The 21,944-nt window shown below is 27.9% G+C and overlaps 2 protein-coding genes across 4 annotated transcripts; one reads left to right on the top strand and one right to left on the bottom strand.

The window, feature by feature from the left end:
* Window positions 1–15: 15 nt before the first annotated feature.
* Window positions 16–3,452, bottom strand: LOC103837950 (glycosyltransferase BC10). Of its 3 annotated transcripts, none has more exons than XM_009114345.2 (11): window positions 3,076–3,452; window positions 2,321–2,710; window positions 2,127–2,225; window positions 1,860–1,960; window positions 1,699–1,770; window positions 1,496–1,586; window positions 1,060–1,140; window positions 907–969; window positions 695–817; window positions 562–600; window positions 16–456 (listed from the first exon to the last, which is right to left on the bottom strand). In XM_009114345.2, the coding sequence occupies exons 2-11, from the start codon at window positions 2,708–2,710 to the stop codon at window positions 325–327; spliced, it is 1,191 nt and encodes a 396-aa protein (XP_009112593.1). In that variant the 5' UTR covers window positions 3,076–3,452; the 3' UTR covers window positions 16–324. The 3 variants fall into 3 exon arrangements, with proteins under 3 accessions (XP_009112593.1, XP_009112592.1, XP_009112594.1); XM_009114344.3 differs by having other exon boundaries at window positions 2,321–2,795; window positions 3,076–3,449; XM_009114346.3 differs by having other exon boundaries at window positions 2,321–2,704; window positions 3,076–3,449.
* A 7,362-nt stretch (window positions 3,453–10,814) lies between these two features.
* LOC103857452 lies at window positions 10,815–13,531 on the top strand. Its single transcript, XM_009134638.3, is given in 2 exon segments — window positions 10,815–12,027; window positions 12,030–13,531. Coding segments are annotated over 2 exon segments (459 nt in total). The 5' UTR covers window positions 10,815–11,981; the 3' UTR covers window positions 12,443–13,531.
* Window positions 13,532–21,944: the final 8,413 nt, after the last annotated feature.

Raw genomic sequence — 21,944 nt, 5'->3', positions numbered from 1 at the left:
GAACTTTAAATTGTATAAAACATCAAGCACTCTGCTAAGATTTTATATAAATAACAATGAGATGTAGTGAAAACAGATGAGTTTAAAATGTCTCAACGTCCCCAACCAAAAGAAATACACCAAACACTTCCCATGCTTCTCAAGATCATTTTCTCTTCTCTTACAAGGGCTTTGCAGCGAGTTATATCTTCTAGGGATTCTATTCCTCAAGTCCAAAACTTGGTTCTTAGTATGTAATGGGACGTTGGCCAAAGAATCCCAGTCGAAAAGAATACCTTCTTTTGCTTTGCGTTTCATCAATCAATCAAAACGCCTCGTTGAGGTCTATGCCATGCTTGTGTAGTTTGAAAAGAGGTCGATCAGTTTGTTGAGAGTAGCTGCGTGGAATTTCCTTCCAAAGAGATAGCAAGGTCTTTTGATTCCGTTCCACATGCATGGTGTCCATGTTACTTCACCCTGAGTTTTGCAGACATAAGAAAATAGACATGAGAGTTATAATGAAGGTAGAGGTTGATTTACAACTGGTTACAAGTGGAGATGAATTGGTTTTGAAGCGTGTACCGTTCCATCACTTGTTACACGTGAAACTGCGTCAATGGACTGCAAATGGATCAAAAGATATACCAAATAACTATCCCAATAGAAGCAAGCAAAGGAAGAGTTTTAAGAGATCATAGCAGTTTAGTGACAATACGGTGAGGTTCTTCAGTAACTCGTGTGTGACATCGTTGGGCATGTACGTTCTTGGATGCCACTTTTTCTCAGACCAATCAACATATGTCACAGTCCAGTTAGCAATGCCACCGGGATCAAGCATCTGAGAGATTTATCACACCGATACGGATAAAGAAAACATGAGAAAGTGTAACAATTTCTTTTAGTTATAGAATCAAAATGGATTCTCACATGGAAGAATGTTGGCAAGTAGTGTTCGTCCGCTATGCAGTTCTTGTTGCTCTCTACACCGGGCTGTATAAAAAAAGCAAGGCCTTACCATCAATGTGTGGCTATTTTTCATAGATTCAAAAGCATCTATTCTGCGGCTTAGGTCATACTCACCCGACAGTAGTCCCGGAACTTTGAGTAGTAAAGACTGTCTGCCACAGTTATTACAGCATGCTGGCGCTTCATTGAGAACCACTGCACGGATATATATAGACGGAGTTAACTAAACCATGAAAACTTGTTAAAATAATCTCTCATGCCAGTCTTTGTCACATGATCAAAATGCATCCCAATGACTACAAATGGAACCAAAAAATGTGTTTACCACTTCATCACTTGCAAGGAAAATTTGGGCTTCATCACTAGATGTAAGATGGTGCAGACATAACTACACACAGCTCTACTTAAAATCCTAGTGTCATATAAACCGGTTCCAACAATGACACATAAATGATTCCTTATATTTGAGTCTTTATCTTTTCAGTGATCTCACATGTATTTTCAGTGTATGATGCAAACATAATACAAGATCAGCGAAATAGTTTTCTACCTGTGCACCCTTTCGAAAATCTTCTTTTGGAATTTCCGGCAACATGTGATCCATATGCCTGCCGGTTCCATGTGGACCAGGATCGTCAAAGCTGAAGGGTAAGAGAAAACTATATATATTAGTATAGAGAAGCCGGGAAGATATCTGGAATCATGTGTAACTATGATTCTGAGATCTCATCAACTTGAATAAAATGACTTTACCAGTCAACATAGCTGACATTGCTGTACATCATATAGTTGTACATGTATTCAAAACTTCTAAGTGGCACACAACTGCAAAAACCAAGAAACACTCTCAAGTTGGTTATGGCAACCTCAGAATACTCAGTAATAAGACAAGTAAAGTGTCTGGGAGAGATTACCTATCAGAGAGTAAAACAAATTGCTGATTTTCAGGATCTCTTAGAGCATTGGTCAATAAACGTCTCTCGGCATCAATCATTGATATTCTACCCCAGATCACCTTCACAAAAACATACATATATATATATGATGATTCTATTACCACAATCATGAAAATTACTACAGAACCAATGACACACACACACCAACTAAATGTAGTCATTATGACCAAATTAGAGAGATGTCATGACATATTATATCCACATATAGAGGCATCAGAGACAGACCTCATCACTTCTAATTTCACGGTTAAGAAAGTAACGACTGGTGTGAACCGGCGTATCCTTTGATGCATGTATATACACTGAGAATTTCCCCTCATGACCCTGTCGTGAAGTAATAAAAGTACAAAAAGTTCATTAACGACAGTATCTTCTTAGCCAGAAGCAAAAACATCTGACACAATTGATGAAGTCTTTACCTCGAGAAAGAGGTCCCATAGCTTTTCGAAAGGCAATGTACCAGGTGTTAGGAACATAAATGCAATCTTAGAAGTCTTTTCGATGACGCGAGGGGAGCTCAACATTTCGCTAATCACTACACGAGCTGCGATCTCGTCATCAGAAAACTCCCTCGGCGAGGGTGGAAGCCAATCAGTAAGGGCCTTGCATCCATTAGATGAAAACATATAACAAGCGGAGTTGCGGTGATGAGGGAACATGTAAGCACCGATTACAAACATTGTTATCAGAGAAACCACTGCGATGATCCATACTCGTTTCTTTGTAGGAGGAGTACGGTGGTGGCGAGCACCAGGCAAAGACTGCGTATAACTTGTTCTGCCTAGAAGCCACCCTTTAACTGCCTTCATCTCATTAAAAAAAAGGCTTTATTGCATACTGCAACACCTCAACCTCAAATATTCTTTTAACCCACTGCACAACGCTTCAAACAAGCTTCACAAATAAAACATTTTTAATTATCAGAAATCCATAGAGACAAAACATACAAGGAAACAAAAGAGGAACTGCACAAGATGCAAATTTTGAACTAAGACAAACACACACACACACAATCATTCAAGCTCGTTGCTTTAAGAGGAAACAAGTCAGTGAATAGTTTCCACAAATGTTTGCTTCTCAAATCCTAGAATATATACTGTATAGTTTTCAATTACAGTTTCCAAATCTAAAGCCAAATCTGATCTTCTATTTAAAACAAGAGAATATATGGAACCTGGATCAAAACTTTGAAACGGCGTCGGATGGATCACACAGCTTGTTTGTTTCTGCCCAAAGATCCCGAGTTTCAGCGAAGAGACACTCCAGGAGTATACGTATCGATTAATCGATATCTAGCCACGCTTTCCTTCTGTGTAGTTTCAATCTCTTACTCTTAAAAAAGTTTCCACCTTTTCACGATTTTGTTTCTTCTTCTGGTCTCTCTCTCTCTATGTAAAATGAAGTTAGGTATGGACTCTGTACACCTAAGGGGAAGAAGAAGACAACGACGATGAAGAAGAAGAAGTCTCTGTCTCTTCGGTTCAAAAACACAAGTAAAATTATCTTTTCTGAGGAAGAGAGATTAGTAAGATTTTTTTTTTTTTGGTCAAAGAGATTAGTAAGAATTTTTTCGAGAAAAAGACCAAAATAGTACTAAATCGAGTTTTTGTTCTCAAACTAGCATTCAAGGCCAAAAGTCACAAAAATAGTACTCAAGGGGTGAAGTTTAGGGTTTAGAATTTAGGATTTAGGGTTTAGAGTTTAGGTTTTAGGGTTTAGAGTTGAGAAGTGAGGTTTTGGGAAAAAGATTTCAAATTTTGAAAAATAGAAAAATTTACATTTTTCAAAAGATAAAATGCTATTTTGGTCATTTTAGTTTTTGAGTGCTATTTTTGTGATATAAACTTAGAAATGTGCTATTTTGGAGATTTGCCCAATTTTTTATTTATTTTAATTATAGTTAATAAGTTTAATAGCTGACGTGTATACACTTGTAATTGTATTATACTCAATACCCTTACAAAACAATGCACCATTAGTATACCATCCCGGCGTCGGCGGTGGAGTGTATACCCTTCCGGCGGTATGAGTATCACACCTTTGGAATCTGGATTGCTGTACCTGTTACGTTGCTGTCATCAAGGTCCGTTTTTCAGTCCGGAACTCTTCCGGTTTTTCTGGCTTAGGAGCGAAGCATTTGGTCCATCAGAGATGGAACGAGACAAATTATGCACCTTTGGGTGTTGAGGCGTTGATCCGGTCTATCATTCTTATCTTTAGGAGATTAACGCTTGTGGGTTTGTTTGTTCTTGTTTCGATTTGGTCATTTGGTGGCTGTGAAATGCTTTCGTCTCACGGGGTCAATTTAGGTGGTTAAGAACCGGTTTCTTCTGGGTCGTAGGAGAAGTTTGTGTTCATTGGGATGAAAATCACAACAAAGATATAGATTGGGTAGTGTAGGATCCAAATAGTGATCCTGGGTGTTACTAAATCTCTTTGTTGTAAGTGTGGCTTAAGCACTCTTGTGGTGTTAAATCTTGTATCCCTTGTTGGTTAATATCAAGTTGATGTTGAGTTAAAAAAAAAAAAAAACAATGCTCCATTAGACCGCGTGTGTTTATAAACTTCGTCAGATGCAATTTTAGACCAGTTACCTGACGTATTTTTTTCTTTTTTGGTTCTGTTTTTTTTTTCTTTTGGTTGGAAAAGAAGTCTGAATTTATAAATGAGACCATTACTGGTTCATTAAATTTTCGTTATCACAATTATATAGGATTTTATAAATGTTCACTATGTCCAAAAATAATAATTTGGTTATGCTTCTGTTTGGTTTAATTCGACTCGATTATGGTTTAGTTCAATTTGAATTTGTTATCATATACAGGGCAAATCTCCAAAATAGCATATTTTTAAGTTTATATCACAAAAATAGCACTCAAAAACTAAAATGACCAAAATAGCATTTTATCTTTTGAAAAATTTAATTTTTTTTTATTTTTCAAAATTTGAAATCTTATCCCCAAAATTCCAATTTCCAACTCTAAACCCTAAAACCTAAACTCTAAACCCTAAACCCTAAACTCTAAACCTTAAACCCTAAATCCTAAACCCCACCCCTTAACTCTAAACCCTAATGTCTACACTAATTTACCATAGTGGTATAAACATTTATTTATTTCTTTTGATAAAACATTAAGTGCTATTTTTGTGACTTTTGACCTGCTAGTTTGAGAACAAAAACTTGATTTAGTGTTATTTTTGTCTTTTTCTCTTAAGCTTAAGTATATCATCATACAATAACATAATATTTTGTTATGGAATTTAAAAAGGATTGGATGTGCAATAAATACAATTAGTAACGTGGAATAATACATATGTCAAAACAGTGCTATAGTTACACAATATGTAAATCAAATTTAAAATGCACAATTCTCTCAAATAATTTTTTAAAAGTTTTTTGTCACAAAAATAGTTTTCAAAGAAGAAAATAACAAAAATAGCTCAATTTTATTTTGAAATTTTTAATATATTTTTTTAAAAATTTTGAACTATATCCTCAAAATTTCATCACTTAACTCTAAATCATAAGTCGACTAGACGTCAACCCGTGCGTTGCAACGGATTTTGTGTGATGATTTAATTTAAAAAAAATAAAAATAACAAAACATATTATTATACTTTTAGGATTATTTTTGCATATGTTGTGTGAGACTTATTTTACAACTAAAAACATGTTTTTATACATAAATTACAGTTAATGTTTGTATTTTATAATCATGGTGTCTAGTGAATTTTTATCAACTTTCTACTTAATGCTAGAAAAAAAAACTCATACATATAAATTTAAACCCAACACAACCCAAATTAAGAATAGAATGAAAAAAAATAAAGTTAAATAAAGCCAATCGAGTCAATGTCAACATCATACACTTTCTTATGTAATAATTTAATATTTTATTAAACTTATCCGATACTTAATAATTTTTTTAATTCATTATTTTTGTTAATTAAATAGTTTTAACATCATACTTGTCATCAAATTTTTTTTTAAAATCAGTTTAAATTTTATTTTTGTTTGGATTTTTTTTAAAGGGCTCCTTTTCATTTACAATCAAATATATATATCAAATACTCTTTTACATTTTTTTTTTTAGGATTTTAGGAAAGGAAAATTACTATCATATAACCTTTTACAATTATATTTCGTTTAAAACTTTAGAAAAATTAAATTGTTATCAAATAATTATTTTTAGTTACTATTAAATAAGTTAAAAAAAATACTATTTATACAATTTGTATCTATACTAATTTTAAACAGATGGTGTAATTTTTAGTATCATGTTCATCATCAAATTATCTCTTAAAAACACTACCAAATAATATCTTACAATTTTGTTTTGGAACTTAAAAATGTAATAAAATCTATATTGTTTATGATTTTTTAAAAAATATATCAAATATTCTCTTACAGTTTTTTTTAGGATTTTAGAAAAGGAAATTAATATTCAATAATATTTTAAAATATAATTTTGTTTAGGATTCAGAAAAATAAAATTACTAACAAATAATTATTTACAGTTAATATTAACTATTTTTAAAATTTAATATTTTCAAAATTGGTTTTTTCAATATCACAAATATTTTAACAATTTTTGTTCATTATTTAAATAATTTTTAGTATCATGTTTATCATTAAATTTTAAAATTACTATTAAATAGACTTTTACAATTATCTTTTGTAAAGATTTTTTTAAAGAATACAAATCTTGTTTGGTCAAGATTAAAAAAGGAAAAATTATCTTACAAATCTCTTTTACTTAGGATTTTAGGAAAAAAAAGTTATTCTCACATAATGGCTGATTTTTATTTACACATAAACAATCTAATTTTTTATTGGCACATGTAACAATCATATCGAATGAAATATTAGAAGTTATTTTGGTTTATTATTTTTAAACACAAAATTACCTATGAAAAAGGTAAGACAGTTATTTATAAGAAAAATAATATTGCTTTTATAATTTTATTTTATTTATACTTTTAAAAAGTAAACTTACTTATTTTATAATTATTTTTATTTAATATTTTTCATTTAATTTTTTCTTGTGTTGGTAGGATACTATATTTCGTTTTTGTTAAAAAAAATTATAAAATTAATTTACTTTTAATAAAATTTTCTGTTTAACTGATTTTATATTTGTCTTATACGTACAAACGCATATTTTTCATATTCACACAAACTCATATATGACAACAAATCATAATTGAAAAAAATATTGCGTTAGCATCAAAAAATGTAATAAGATTATATAAAATTTGAGTTTTATCAAGAAATTAAAATAAAATACTTAGGTAATATTTTTCTCATAAATAATATTTTGTTTTGTGAAAATAATATGTGGAAGTTTAAACTTAAATATATTTTTTAAATATTTGTAGCTATTTTTGTTTGTAATTTTTTAACATACAGTTAGCTATAAAAAGGAAAGTTTATTATTTATAGTGAAATAATAGTAATAATTTTAAAATTTTCTTTTTTTAGGCATTTAAAATAGAAATATTTCTTATTTTATAGTTAATTTTACTTTACGATTTTTATTAAATAATTTCTTGTATTTGTAGGATTTTATAATTCATTTTTAGATTTTTTTAGTTAATATTTTCTTTTACAATTTCTGTTCTTTATTGTCTTTAAAAATGAAAATTATATTTTTTAAACAAAAAAAATACTTTCAATAACTTTTTACACTTATTTACTTGTTTAGTATTTAAAAAAATAAAAATTACTATTCAATAATTTTAACAATATATAATTATAAGAGACTATGTAATAGTTCCTTGATTCAAAATTTAGAAAAGATTTGTAGCATGGGAAGGAAAAGACAAGTCAAAGGCGATGGTTTAAAGGGCCGGTGATTTTACTAGGGCCGGGAGTTTGGGTTCGATTTAGCTTTATTTGGGTTTCGAATTTTTCGTGACTAAATATTTCAGCCCTATTTGGATTTTTATAAATTTCGGTTCGAATCTTTGCAGGTTCGGTTGGGGTTAGGAAAACCTAATTAAACTATTTAAAAAATTAATTTTATTATATATTTTAAATTTCTTAAAATATAAAATAAAATAATATATTACATATAAATTTGAATAACATATGCCAAAATCCTAAACTTAACATATAAATTAGTCTGACTTAAATATTTAGATAGAGAATCAATAGATATTTCAAGTATTTTTGGTGTTCTGAATATTGTTTAGTTATTTTAAACATTTATGTTTTACTATTAGTCTAGATTTTCAATTATTTTGGACAACTTAAAAATATCTTATATATATTTTGGATATTTTTAATATATTAAATCTAAAATAATTAATATATTTAGGTGTGTAAATCTATTTAGGATACATTCGGCTACCCGAATACTCTTCTTTGGGTCAGGTTTGATTTCTATTTTTTAGATACCAAAATTTTGAATCCGTTCGAATATTTAAACAGTTTCGGTTCGGATTCGGTACTACTTTTGGGATCGGATTCGGTTCGATCGAGTTTTTTGCCCAACCTAAATTTTACAATATATTTTAATTTATAAAAGCATTATAAAGTAAATATTAAATCAATGATAATCCTAATTTTATCCCACTCAAATGATCGACATCTGATATATCTTCTGCTTTCGGTTATTTAATGAAAGTAGACTAGGTCCACGGCAACCCCTCCAAATGGAATAGGTAGAAGGGGGATGTCCTTTACGTAAATTATATCAGAAAAGTAATTATAATTTATAAAAAAAAATTAAAAAAATAAATACATATATATTTTTGATAAAATAAAATATTTATATTATTTTATAGTATAATGGAACATTTTACCGTTGATAATATTTTCATTATAGATTTTTAAGGTTATTTTATCAATCTTACAATATACTAATCAATTACATGACAATTTTAACACACCCTAAACTATTTATACTAAAAATTATATAAAAAAATTTGACCAGTAAGAAACATGTTAAAATATATATATTATCTTTTCAGTTTAATTTTTATAAATAAATTAATACAAATGCGAAACATACCAAATAAACGGATTATTCTATTTTGAATCTTTGATTACTGTATAGTTATATTTATATAAAATTTTAAATTGACTATAGATTATTAAAAAAACAAATAATTTTTATGAACATATTTTATTGGGTAAAATAAAATAAATTATAAATTCTCATTTATCGTTCTAATCCTTTAAATATTTATATCTTATAAATATTTCAAATTTGATTTTATAAATTCAAGGTTTACATATAAAATAAAATACAAAATTTGAAATAAGATTTATAATAATTTAAAACTAAAATTAGACAACAAGAATATTACACAAGAAATTTAGTAAAAAGAACTTTTAAAAAACATGAAGACATAATTATTACACAAATTTAAATATTACAACAACACTAATAGTCTGGTAAATCTGCTCCAGACCTCCAAAATCTCCAAAATGTTGTCCAAACAAATTTTGTGAAACCGAACATGGAGCATTACAAAATTATTTTATGGAATAATGTGGTATTTCTCTTGTAGTTTAATATTTAATTATATATTTCTATTTATAATTTTATATTTTAATTTTATATTTTATTAATTAATATTGTTGTAATATTTTTATATTTGTGTTAGTTATTCATAAAAGTTTTGTGGATTTACATTAATTATGATATATATATATAAGGATCATAATGTGAAAGAAAAATAATTTTGAATTGAAATTTCGTTTTTAGAAAAGAACACCTTGAAATTTTAAAATAGAGAGTTTTTTTGGAACTGCTCTGAAAACGTATCAAAACTAGTGTTGTATATATTAATTGACAAGTACATCCAATGTTTTTGATATTTGTTAACATTTCTTATTCCAAATTTGACATGTCAATATAATAGTACTTGGATCTTTATAGAATTAGCTTCTGGCGCCAAAATCAGACTTTTGTATTCGTATAAACGTAAGGTGGCCTCCAGACTAGGGTCAAAGGTCGATGCGTTTGATAAAAGAGAAAGTTGGAAAGAGACTTCGACCGATGCCTCTTCTGGCGCCAAAATCAGACTTTTCTTTCTTTGATTTAGTTATTTTGGGATTTAGAAGGGGAATGGACCCATTACTTTTACTTATTCTCTTATTCTCTTCTTTGGTCTATTAAAAACAATTAACAATGAGTCGCCTTATCCTTTATAGCTCCATTTTTTTGGAATATGTATCGTTTTTTATTTTTGTATAAAATATAATCATTTGTTGTACTAAAACAGGAGTACACTTACAAAAATAACCTTAATTTTACATTGTATATTACGAAAAATGTTATTAGAAAATGATCTTATTGAAATCTATGCATGTTTTTAATGTCTAATGACTTTTTGATCTATTAAATAGAATTAACAGTGAGTCGTCATTATTTTTTGGTCAAAACATAAAATATTTGAATATTTCTTAAACATAACAACTAAAAATATACTTCAATATTTTCTTAAAGATTTCATTTTAATAAAAATGTTTCACTATCTATTTTAAATATACATGTATATTTCTTTGTATTATATTAAAACAAATTTGTATCAAGACAAGATATGTTAAAAATACAAGACGGGTTAAAGATAATAAATAAATTATATTAAAAATAATTTCAATATTTTAAAAACACAGATAAAAATCTGGTGATCTACTTAAAACGTACATCTCAGAGCATCTCCAAAAGACACTCTATAAATTCAAATATGAAGTTTTTTGCTCTCCAAAAATAAACTTCAAAAGTTCAAATTTGAAGTTTTGAGTAGTGAAACTTCAAATATAGAGTTCCACTCTTCAAAACTTCAAATTTGAAGTTTCACATTTTTATTTGCATTTTGGTCCCTACAATCACACATCACCTTTATGATTCATAAATATTTTCTCTTTTATTGTTTTAATCTTTTAAAAAATTATATCTCATAAATATTTAAAATTTTGGTTACAAATTTTCAATTTTACACATAAAATTAAATAAAACTTTAAAATAAGATTTAAAATATTTTAAATTAGATTTAAACAACAATAATATACAAAAGAAACTTAACAAAAAAAGATTTCAAAAAATTACATGAATACATAACTATTACACAAATTTAAATTTTACAACAACACTAATAGTTAGGTAAGTTTGATCTGGAACTTTCAAAATTTTCAAATATTGTCCAATGTTTTTTGTGTAACTGAAGATGGTTGTTATTGTTGTTTTTGATGTCTTCTTCATACAATGTTTTCTTATTCATATCGAATATATTCACGAGTATTAATATCATCGAAAATAAATTAGTCTTCTAGCAATATTTTATGTTTCTTTTTTATTTTCTTGTTCCGATCTAATGTACTTACAAGTATCAATATCACCCGATTTTAACAAGTTTAGCTCGTAATCTACAAAGTAAAAATGAGGAGAGCTATTTTGACTTCGAAATGTACTAATAGATCATATATGCATTACAAAAATTATTTTATGGAATAAGGTATTTTTTGAAGTTTAATATTAATTAAGTTATTTTTATTTAAATTTTATATTTTAATAGACTATTTTATTAATTAATATTGTTGTAATACGTTTATATATGCGCTAGTTATTTACAAAAGTTTTATGAATTAAAATTAGTTATGACAAATATAAAGACCATATTATAAAATACAAATAGTTTTGAAGTTGAGTTTGAAGTTTTGCTTTTGGAAAAACACCTTTAAACTTCAAATATAAAGTTTTGAAAACTTCAAAATAGAGTTTCTTTTTGGAGATGCTTTCACAATGGATATCTGCTTATTTCTTACTTTTTAGGATTTGGAAACCAAGTTTAAGATATATATATAAATATAAAATGGATGACAATATGGAGGCTGGTTTATGTTATTGTCACTTGAATATACTATATGTTCATACACTAAACGAACTCACACTAATAGCATTACTCAAAAAAAAAGCAAGCTATAGAGTATTCAAATATCAAAAGCAAAGAAGATTCCACTGTGTTTTTCCATTGATGTAAGCGGCTTTAGAGTTCACATAGTTGGTCTCATCTTTCTATTAAATAAGAACCACTGTAAGGAAATCTCTCACTCTCTCACTGTAAGGCATGGGGAACTGTTTATTCGGAGGGTTAGGCAACATGGAAGAGTACCTACCAAAGTCATAAAACCGGACAGTGGAGTTCTAGAGTTCTTCTCCCCCATCGCAGCAGGCTCCAACGAGTTGAAGACTTCTGTCGGAAACTGTCATGTGAGATCCAACAGCGAGTCCTTGCCAATGATAACTCCGTATGGAATGTCTCTGGATTACAACCACAGAGTGTTGAAGAGATCGTACACAAACGTATTTTCAAGAAAGACCCGGCATAAGGAGAAGAAGAAGACGAGGAAGCGCATGAGAAACAAAGGTGATATATGGAAAGTGAAGCTGGTCATAAACACGGAAGAGCTGTTGCAGATATTGTCCGAAGAGGGAAGAACAAACGAGCTTATAGAGAGTGTAAGAGCCGTCGCCAAGTGTGAAAACTTTGTCGCGTCCGAGATGAACTTGTCGGTGGTAAAGGTCTAAATTTTTATATTTATGGTAGATCTTCATCTACATTATTTAGATGTTGTGGTTTATGAGTTTACTTGGCAAGTTGCCATTAACCCCCCAAAAAAAAAAAGTTGCCATTAACCCCAAAAATCTTCTACGTGTGTTATTTGACTCTAGTCTATGATCAGTCAATTTTAATATATAAAGTTGTATGTGTTTAATGTGAGTTTGGTATGTAAGATAATTATAGTTTATTAAATTTTAATATATATATATATAAAATATTAATCTACCCTATTAAAAGAAAAGTACAATATAAAACTAATTTTTTTGTTCATGTGTTTATTACAAAAAAAAACATATAATCTATTACTTAGTGTTTAACTCGTAACCACTATAAAAACATTCAAGCAAAGAATAACTATTATAGAAATACTAGGAACAAATATGAAAAAATTGATATGAATAAAGTAGTAGAAACAAGAATGATTACTTTTTATCAAATTTAATAAAGAACAATTTTGTTCTATAATTTTCTATGCAAAAAGAAATGAGTAGGAAAAGAAAGAAAAAGCATTCCTTATTCTTATGTAAAATAATAAAGTGTGTTCAGTCATCAATTTTACCTCTAAACATCTAATCTATTAAAACAGGAGTACAAAATTAAACTAACCCTGAGTTTTCAATGTTAATTACTTTTGAATGCCACTGAAACTATTATTACTCTTTCCTTAAAATTAGCTTGTCTTTTCCGATCATTTAATGCATATTTCCTCATTTTAATTTATGCATTAAAAACGGAAACAACTTCAAACGTTACTTAAACATATGTGAATTAACTTAATTACATGAAAACTCTCAGGCAAATATAAATATATCTTACCACTGTAACGAAAAAAAATTTCTTCTTCTCCTACAATGAGATGAATCGAATTACTTCAAAAGTAAATCAATGGATTATAACTTTAGTTTAATCTGCAGTTTTCTTCTTGACGTAGAACTTGATATTCCTGTTTAGATAGCGATGGATTATAACTTTAGTTTTTTTTTTGAAAAAACTAAAATCATTAATCCAATTATTCTTTCATACATGAATCTAATTAATAATACATATAAAAAGAAGTCACGTTAGTCAAAGCAGCATACATATTATTAATAAAATAGATAAAAGGAAGTTATCTAATAGAGATTTTACATGACTTATAAAATATAAAACAGGAGTACAAAATTAAACTAACCCTGAGTTTTCAATAATTACTTTTGAATGCCACTGAAACTATTATTACTCTTTCCTTAAAATTAGCTTGTCTTTTCCGATCATTTAATGCATATTTCCTCATTTTAATTTATGCATTAAAAACGGAAACAACTTCAAACGTTAAACATATGTGAATTAACTTAATTACATGAAAACTCTCAGGCAAATATAAATATATCTTACCACTGTAACGAAAAAAAATTTCTTCTTCTCCTACAATGAGATGAATCGAATTACTTCAAAAGTAAATCAATGGATTATAACTTTAGTTTAATCTGCAGTTTTCTTCTTGACGTAGAACTTGATATTCCTGTTTAGATAGCGATGGATTATAACTTTAGTTTTTTTTTGAAAAAACTAAAATCATTAATCCAATTATTCTTTCATACATGAATCTAATTAATAATACATATAAAAAGAAGTCACGTTAGTCAAAGCAGCATACATATTATTAATAAAATAGATAAAAGGAAGTTATTTAATAGAGATTTTACATGACTTATAAAATATAAATCAGCTATACCAATCGATGATCTAATCTTTCTGAACTAATCAAATCAATCAATTCAAAATCTAAACAGAATATCTTTGCATTTGTTGAAAAAAAAAATCTTTACCGATAATAATTAAGTTCTAACCTATAATCACTCTCAAATATTTAATTTACCTATAAAATATAGAAATTGTATCCTATAATTTCGTTAACTTCTACATTTTGGTGAATAATAAATTATCATTAAAAAATTTCTCTATCAATTTTTCTTTGCTAACTTGCGGAAGAGTTCAACATTAATTAAATTATTTGTAAATATTTCAACAGCAAACAATTGACTATATTAGGAGATATTTTGGTAACAATTTAATTGTTGCAAATCAAGGGATTTTATCGTGTAAAGTATTTAGGTATATTTTCTTCGTTAGGGTTTTACAATCACGTTATATATACATATATATACTGTACCTTGCATATATATATTCAACATCACCTCAATAGCTCCTAAACAATTTTTTTAGTTCGCTTCTTAGAGGTTATAATGTCAACAAACAAGAGTTTTACATTGTTAAACTACTTGAAGCCAAGGTTGAGTAAATGGTGTGTGCAGGTGAAGCTGATTTAATCAAGAAAACAAACCCCTCCTTATGCTGATGAAACAGTCGAAATGGTTCTGGCTGATAAGACTGTAAGTTTTACCTACATTGTTTAAATGTTGGTTATACTTAAAGTTTCTAATCGATTTTTGTTTGTTTACAAGGTCATAAAATCCATGCATCATGCAACAGATCACACATGTTTCGGATCCAGCGAGACCTTATGATAGGAAAGTGGCGTGTGATTGAAAACTTTAAGGTATCCGGTGTGGGTAAAGGAAAATACTCACCATGCTAACTATTAAATAGAATGTTTTATACCTTTCAAAATCTAAGGATATTTTATTTATAGTTTGTATCATGCTAACTATTAGTTATTTATTTGATCATAATTCCAAATTCAACTTTATGTTTCCTATGTATACTATACGTACCTTAAATTATAAGTACACCGTCTGTTTTTTTTTTTTATAATAGCAACAATTAATACAAACAATCAAAAAAATATACGAAAAAATTAATACCCGCCCGACCGGGCGGGTCAAGATCTAGTTAAAGTCATTGTTATACGTACTGAGTTGGTGCTTCTCTGGAATTTTATCCTAAATGTTGAACATGCGCTGCCTCTATTGAACTGTAGAATAGAATACCATCAAAGAATGCAAAGACATAACAGCCAAGATGGGACAAAAGCTAATCACAATCTAATCGCAACACCTTACGATAATAGTGAGTTTTCGGTAAATGCTCTATATATGAAGCCTATAATCTTTAAATTTGTTTTAAAATTTAAAACCACATTATACCTTTTTATTAATGTATGATAAACTTCTTTTCATGGTACATGGACATCATTCTAATTTTTTAGCCATTAATTTAGCAAAACTGCAAATACTCCCTAAATCATTGGACTAACCACTATAAAATTGCTATTCCCTAGAGAAACGAAGACAACAAAGGTTCCAAACCTCTTTGAAATTCATCATATGTTATTACATGATTCAACTATGCATTAAAACAGTACTGTCAACTTTTTTGAATTTTTCTCAGAATCTATGTGTCCTCCTATGAAAATAGTGAGTTTTCGATAAATGATCTATATATGAAGCCTATAATCTTTTAATTCGTTTTAAAATTTATAACCACATTATACATTTGTGTTAATTTATGATAAACTCGTTTTCATGGTACATGTAAATCGTTCTAATTTTTTATCAATTAATTTAGCAAAACTGCAAATACTCTCTAAATCATTAGACTAACCACTATAAAATTGCTATTGCCTAGAGAAACGGAGACAACAAAGGTTCCAAACCTTTTTGAACTTCATCATATTTTATTACATGATTCAAATATGTTTTAAAACAGTATTTTAAATTTTTTTAATTTTTTTTCTAAATCTATGAGTTAACCCCTACAAAAATAGTGAGTTTTCGGTAAATGCTCTATATATGAAGCATATAATCTTTAAATTTGTTTTAAAATTTAAAACCACATTATACCTTTGTATTAATGTATGATAAACTTATTTTCATGGTACATGGACATCATTCTAATTTTTTATCCATTAATTTAGCAAAACTTAAAATACTCCCCAAATCATTGGACTAACCACTATAAAATTGCTATTCCCTAGAGAAACGGAAACAACAAAAGTTCCAAACCTCTTTGAACTTCATCATATGTTATTACATGATTAAACTATGCATTAAAACAGTATTGTCAAATTTTTTGAATTTTTCTCAAAATCTATATGTACCCCCTACGAAAATAGTGAGTTTTCGGTAAATGCTCTATATATGAAGCCTATAATCTTTTAACTCGTTTTAAAATTTATAACCACATTATACATTTGTATTAATTTATGATAAACTCCTTTTCATGGTACATGGACATCATTCTAATTTTTTATCAATTAATTTAGCAAAACTGTAAATAATCTTTAAATCATTGGACTAACCTCTATAAAATTGATATTCCTTAGAGAAACGGAAACAACAAAGGTTCCAAACCTCTTTGAACTTCATCATATTTTATTACATGATTAAAATATGTATTAAAACAGTATTCTCAAATTTTTTAAATTTTTCTCAAAATCTATGTGTACCCCCCTACGGAAATAGTGAGTTTTCGGTAAATGCTCTATATATGAAGCCTATAATCTTTTAATTCGTTTTAAAATTTATAACCACATTATACATTTGTATTAATTTATGATAAACTTCTTTTCATGGTAAATGGACATCGTTCTAATTTTTTATCAATTAATTTATCAAAACTGTAAATACTCCCTAAATCATTGGACTAACCACTATAAAATTGCTATTCCTTAGAGAAATGGGAACAACAAAGGTTCCAAACCTCTTTGAACCTCATCATATTTTATTCCATGATTCTAATATGTATTAAAACAATATTCTCAAATTTTTTAAATTTTTCTCAAAATCTATGTGTACCCCCCTACGAAAATAGTGAGTTTTCGGTAAATGCTCTATATATGAAGCCTATAATCTTTTAATTCGTTTTAAAATTTATAACCACATTATACATTTGTATTAATTTATGATAAACTTCTTTTCATGGTACATGGACATCGTTCTAATTTTTTATTAATTAATTTAGCAAAACTGTAAATACTCCCTAAATCATTGGACTAACCACTATAAAATTGCTATTCCCTAGAGAAACGAAGACAACAAAGGTTCCAAACCTCTTTGAAATTCATCATATGTTATTACATGATTCACCTATGCATTAAAACAATATTCTCAAGTTTTTTATATTTTTCTCAAAATCTATGTCTACCTCCCCCCCCTACGAAAATAGTGAGTTTTCGGTAAATGCTCTATATATGAAGCCTATAATCTTTAAATTCGTTTTAAAATTTATAACCACATTATACCTTTGTATTAATGTATGATAAAATTTTTTTCATGGTACATGGACATCGTTCTAATTTTTAATTTAGCAAAACTGCAAATACTCCCTAAATCATTGGACTAACACTATAAAATTGCTATTCCCTAGAGAAACGGAGACAACAAAAGTTCCAAACCTCTTTGAACTTCATCATATTTTATTACATGATTCAAATATGTATTAAAACAGTATTCTCAAGTTTTTTGAATTTTTCTCAAAATCTATGTGTACCCCCTAAGAAAATAGTGAGTTTTCGGTAAATGCTCTATATATGAAGCCAATAATATTTAAATTTGTTTTAAAATTTAAAACCACATTATACCTTTGTATTAATGTATGATAAACTTCTTTTCTTGGTACATGGACATCTTTCTAATTTTTTATCCATTAATTTAGCAAAACTGTAAATAATCCCTAAATCATTGGACTAACCACTATAAAATTGATATTCCTTAGAGAAACGGAAACAACAAAGGTTCCAAACCTCTTTGAACTTCATCATATTTTACTAAATGATTCAAATATGTATTAAAACAGTATTCTCAAATATTTTGAATTTTTCGCAAAATCTATGTGTACCCCCCTACGGAAATAGTGAGTTTTCGGTAAATGCTCTATATATGAAGCCTATAATCTTTTAATTCGTTTTAAAATTTATAACCACATTATACATTTGTATTAATTTATGATAAACTCCTTTTCATGGTACATGGACATCGTTCTAATTTTTTATCAATTAATTTAGCAAAACTGTAGATAATCTTTAAATCATTGGACTAACCACTATAAAATTGATATTCCTTAGAGAAACGGAAACAACAAAGGTTCCAAACCTCTTTGAACTTCATCATATTTTATTACATGATTCAAATATGTATTAAAACAGTATTCTCAAGTTTTTTGAATTTTTCTCAAAATCTATGTGTACCCCTACGAAAATAGTGAGTTTTCGGTAAATGCTCTATATATGAAGCCTAGAATCTTTTAATTCGTTTTAAAATTTATAACCACATTATACATTTGTATTAATTTATGATAAACTCCTTTTCATGGTACATGGACATCGTTCTAATTTTTTATCAATTAATTTAGCAAAACTGTAAATAATCTTTAAATCATTGGACTAACCTCTATAAAATTGATATTCCTTAGAGAAACGGAAACAACAAAGGTTCCAAACTTCTTTGAACTTCATCATATTTTATTACATGATTAAAATATGTATTAAAACAGTATTCTCAAATTTTTTGAATTTTTCTCAAAATCTATGTGTACCCCCCTACGAAAATAGTGAGTTTTCGGTAAATGCTCTATATATGAAGCCTAGAATCTTTTAATTCGTTTTAAAATTTATAACCACATTATAAATTTGTGTTAATTTATGATAAACTTCTTTCATGGTACATTGACATCGTTCTAATTTTTTATCAATTAATTTAGCAAAACTGTAAATACTATCGAAATCATTGGAGTAACCACTATAAAATTGCTATTCCTTAGAGAAACGGATACAACAAAGGTTCCAAACCTCTTTGAACTACATCATATTATATTACATGATTCAAATATGTATTAAAACAGTATTCTCAAATTTTTTGATTTTTTCTCAAAATCTATGTTTACCCCCTACGAAAATAGTGAGTTTTCGGTAAATGCTGTATATATGAAGCCTATAATCTTTTAATTCGTTTTAAAATTTATAACCACATTATACCTTTGTATTAATGTATGATAAACTTCTTTTCATAGTACATGGACATCGTTCTAATTTTTTATCCATTAATTTAGCAAAACTGCAAATACTCCCTAAATCATTGGACTAACCACTATAAAATTGCTATTCCCTAGAGAAATGGAGACAACTAAGGTTACAAACCTATTTGAACTTCGTCATATATTATTCCATGATTTATATATGTATTAAAACAGTATTCTCAAATTTTTAGTTTTTTTCTCAAAATCTATGTGTACCCCCTTACGAAAATAGTGAGTTTTTGGTAAATGCTCTATATATGAAGCCTATAATCTTTTAATTCGTTTTAAAATTTATAACCACATTATACATTTGTATAAATTTATGATAAACTCCTTTTCATGGTACATGGACATCGTTCTAATTTTTTATCAATTAATTTAGCAAAACTGTAAATAATCTTTAAATCATTGGACTAACCTCTATAAAATTGATATTCCTTAGAGAAACGGAAACAACAAAGGTTCCAAACCTCTTTGAACTTCATCATATTTTATTACATGATTAAAATATGTATTAAAACAGTATTCTCAAATTTTTTGAATTTTTCTCAAAATCTATGTGTACCCCCCTACGGAAATAGTGAGTTTTCGGTAAATGCTCTATATATGAAGCCTATAATCTTTTAATTCGTTTTAAAATTTATAACCACATTATACATTTGTATAAATTTATGATAAACTCCTTTTCATGGTACATGGACATCGTTCTAATTTTTTATCAATTAATTTAGCAAAACTGTAAATACTCCCTAAATCATTGGACTAACCACTATAAAATTGTTATTCCTTAGAGAAACGGAGACAACAAAGGTTACACACCTCTTTGAACTTCATCATATTTTATTACATGATTCAAATATGTATTAAAACAGTATTCTCAATTTTTTTGAATTTTTCTCAAAATCTATATTTACCTCCCTACGAAAATAGTGAGTTTTCGGTAAATGCTCTATATATGAAGCCTATAATTTTTAAATTTGTTTTAAAATTTATGACCACATTATACCTTTGTACTAATGTATGATAAACTTCTTTTCATGGTACATGGACATCGTTCTAATTTTTTATCCATTAATTTAGCAAAACTGCAAATACTCCCTAAATCATTGGACTAACCACTATAAAATTACTATTCCCTAGAGAAACGGAGACAACAAAGGTTACAAACCTCTTTGAACTTCATCATATGTTATTACATGATTCAACTATGCATTAAAACAGTATTCTCAAATTTTTTGAATTTTTCTCAAAATCTATTTGTACCCCCTACGAAAATAGTGAGTTTTCGTTAAATGCTCTATATATGTAGCCAATAATATTTAAATTTGTTTTAAAATTTATAACCACATTATACATTTGTATTAATTTATGATAAACTTCTTTTCATGGTACATGGACATCGTTCTAATTTTTTATCAATTAATTTAGCAAAACTGTAAATACTATCTAAATCATTGGACTAACCACTATAAAATTGATATTCCTTAGAGAAACGGAGACAACAAAGGTTCCAAACCTCTTTGAACTTCATCATATTTTATTACATGATTCAAATATGTATTAAAACAGTATTCTCAAATTTTTTGAATTTTTCTCAAAATCTATGTGTAACCCCCCCCCCCCCACGAAAATAGTGAGTTTTCGGTAAATGCTCTATATATGAAGCCTATAATCTTTAAGTTCATTTTAAAATTTATAACCACATTATACATTTGTATTAATTTATGATAAACTTCTTTTCATAGTACATGGACATCGTTCTAATTTTTTATCAATTAATTTAGCAAAACTGTAAATAATCACTAAATCATTGGACTAACCACTATAAAATTGATATTCCTTAGAGAAACGGAAACAACAAAGGTTCCAAACCTATTTGAACTTCATCATATATTATTCCATGATTCATATATGTATTAAAACAGTATTCTCAATTTTTTTGATTTTTTCTCAAAATCTATGTGTACCCCCTTACGAAAATAGTGAGTTTTCGGTAAATGCTATATATATAAAGCCTATAATCTTTTAATTCGTTTTAAAATTTATAAACACATTATACATTTGTATTAATTTATGATAAACTTCTTTTCATGGTACATTGACATCATTCTAATTTTTTATCACTTAATTTAGCAAAACTCTAAATACTATCTAAATCATTGGACTAACCACTATAAAATTGTTATTCTTTAGAGAAACGGAGACAACAAAGGTTCCAAACCTCTTTGAACTTCATCATATTTTATTACATGATTCAAATATGTATTAAAACAGCATTCTCAAATTTTTTGAATTTTTCTCAAAATCTATGTGTACCCCCCTACGAAAATAGTGAGTTTTCGGTAAATGCTCTATATATGAAGCCAATAATATTTAAATTTGCTTTAAAATTTAAAACCACATTATACCTTTGTATTAATGTATGATAAACTTCTTTTCATGGTACATGGACATCGTTCTAATTTTTTATCCATTAATTTAGCAAAACTGCAAATACTCCCTAAATCATTGGAC

This window comes from Brassica rapa, chromosome A09 (assembly GCF_000309985.2).
Source record: "Brassica rapa cultivar Chiifu-401-42 chromosome A09, CAAS_Brap_v3.01, whole genome shotgun sequence".
Lineage (NCBI taxonomy): Eukaryota > Viridiplantae > Streptophyta > Magnoliopsida > Brassicales > Brassicaceae > Brassica > Brassica rapa.
Note: the sequence above shows the minus strand (reverse complement) of the source record. Positions and strands in the feature narration are given on the sequence as shown.

What these genes read in the sequence shown, in the direction of transcription:
- LOC103837950 (XM_009114345.2), bottom strand. Translation starts at nt 2,710, where the DNA reads ATGAAGGCAGTTAAAGGGTGGCTTCTAGGCAGAACAAGTTATACGCAG. An exon ending in ACTTGCCAACATTCTTCCAT is followed by an intron (nt 818 to 906) that starts GTGAGAATCCAT and finishes TAAATCTCTCAG; the next exon opens with ATGCTTGATCCCGGTGGCAT. An exon ending in AGTTACTGAAGAACCTCACC is followed by an intron (nt 601 to 694) that starts GTATTGTCACTA and finishes ATCCATTTGCAG; the next exon opens with TCCATTGACGCAGTTTCACG.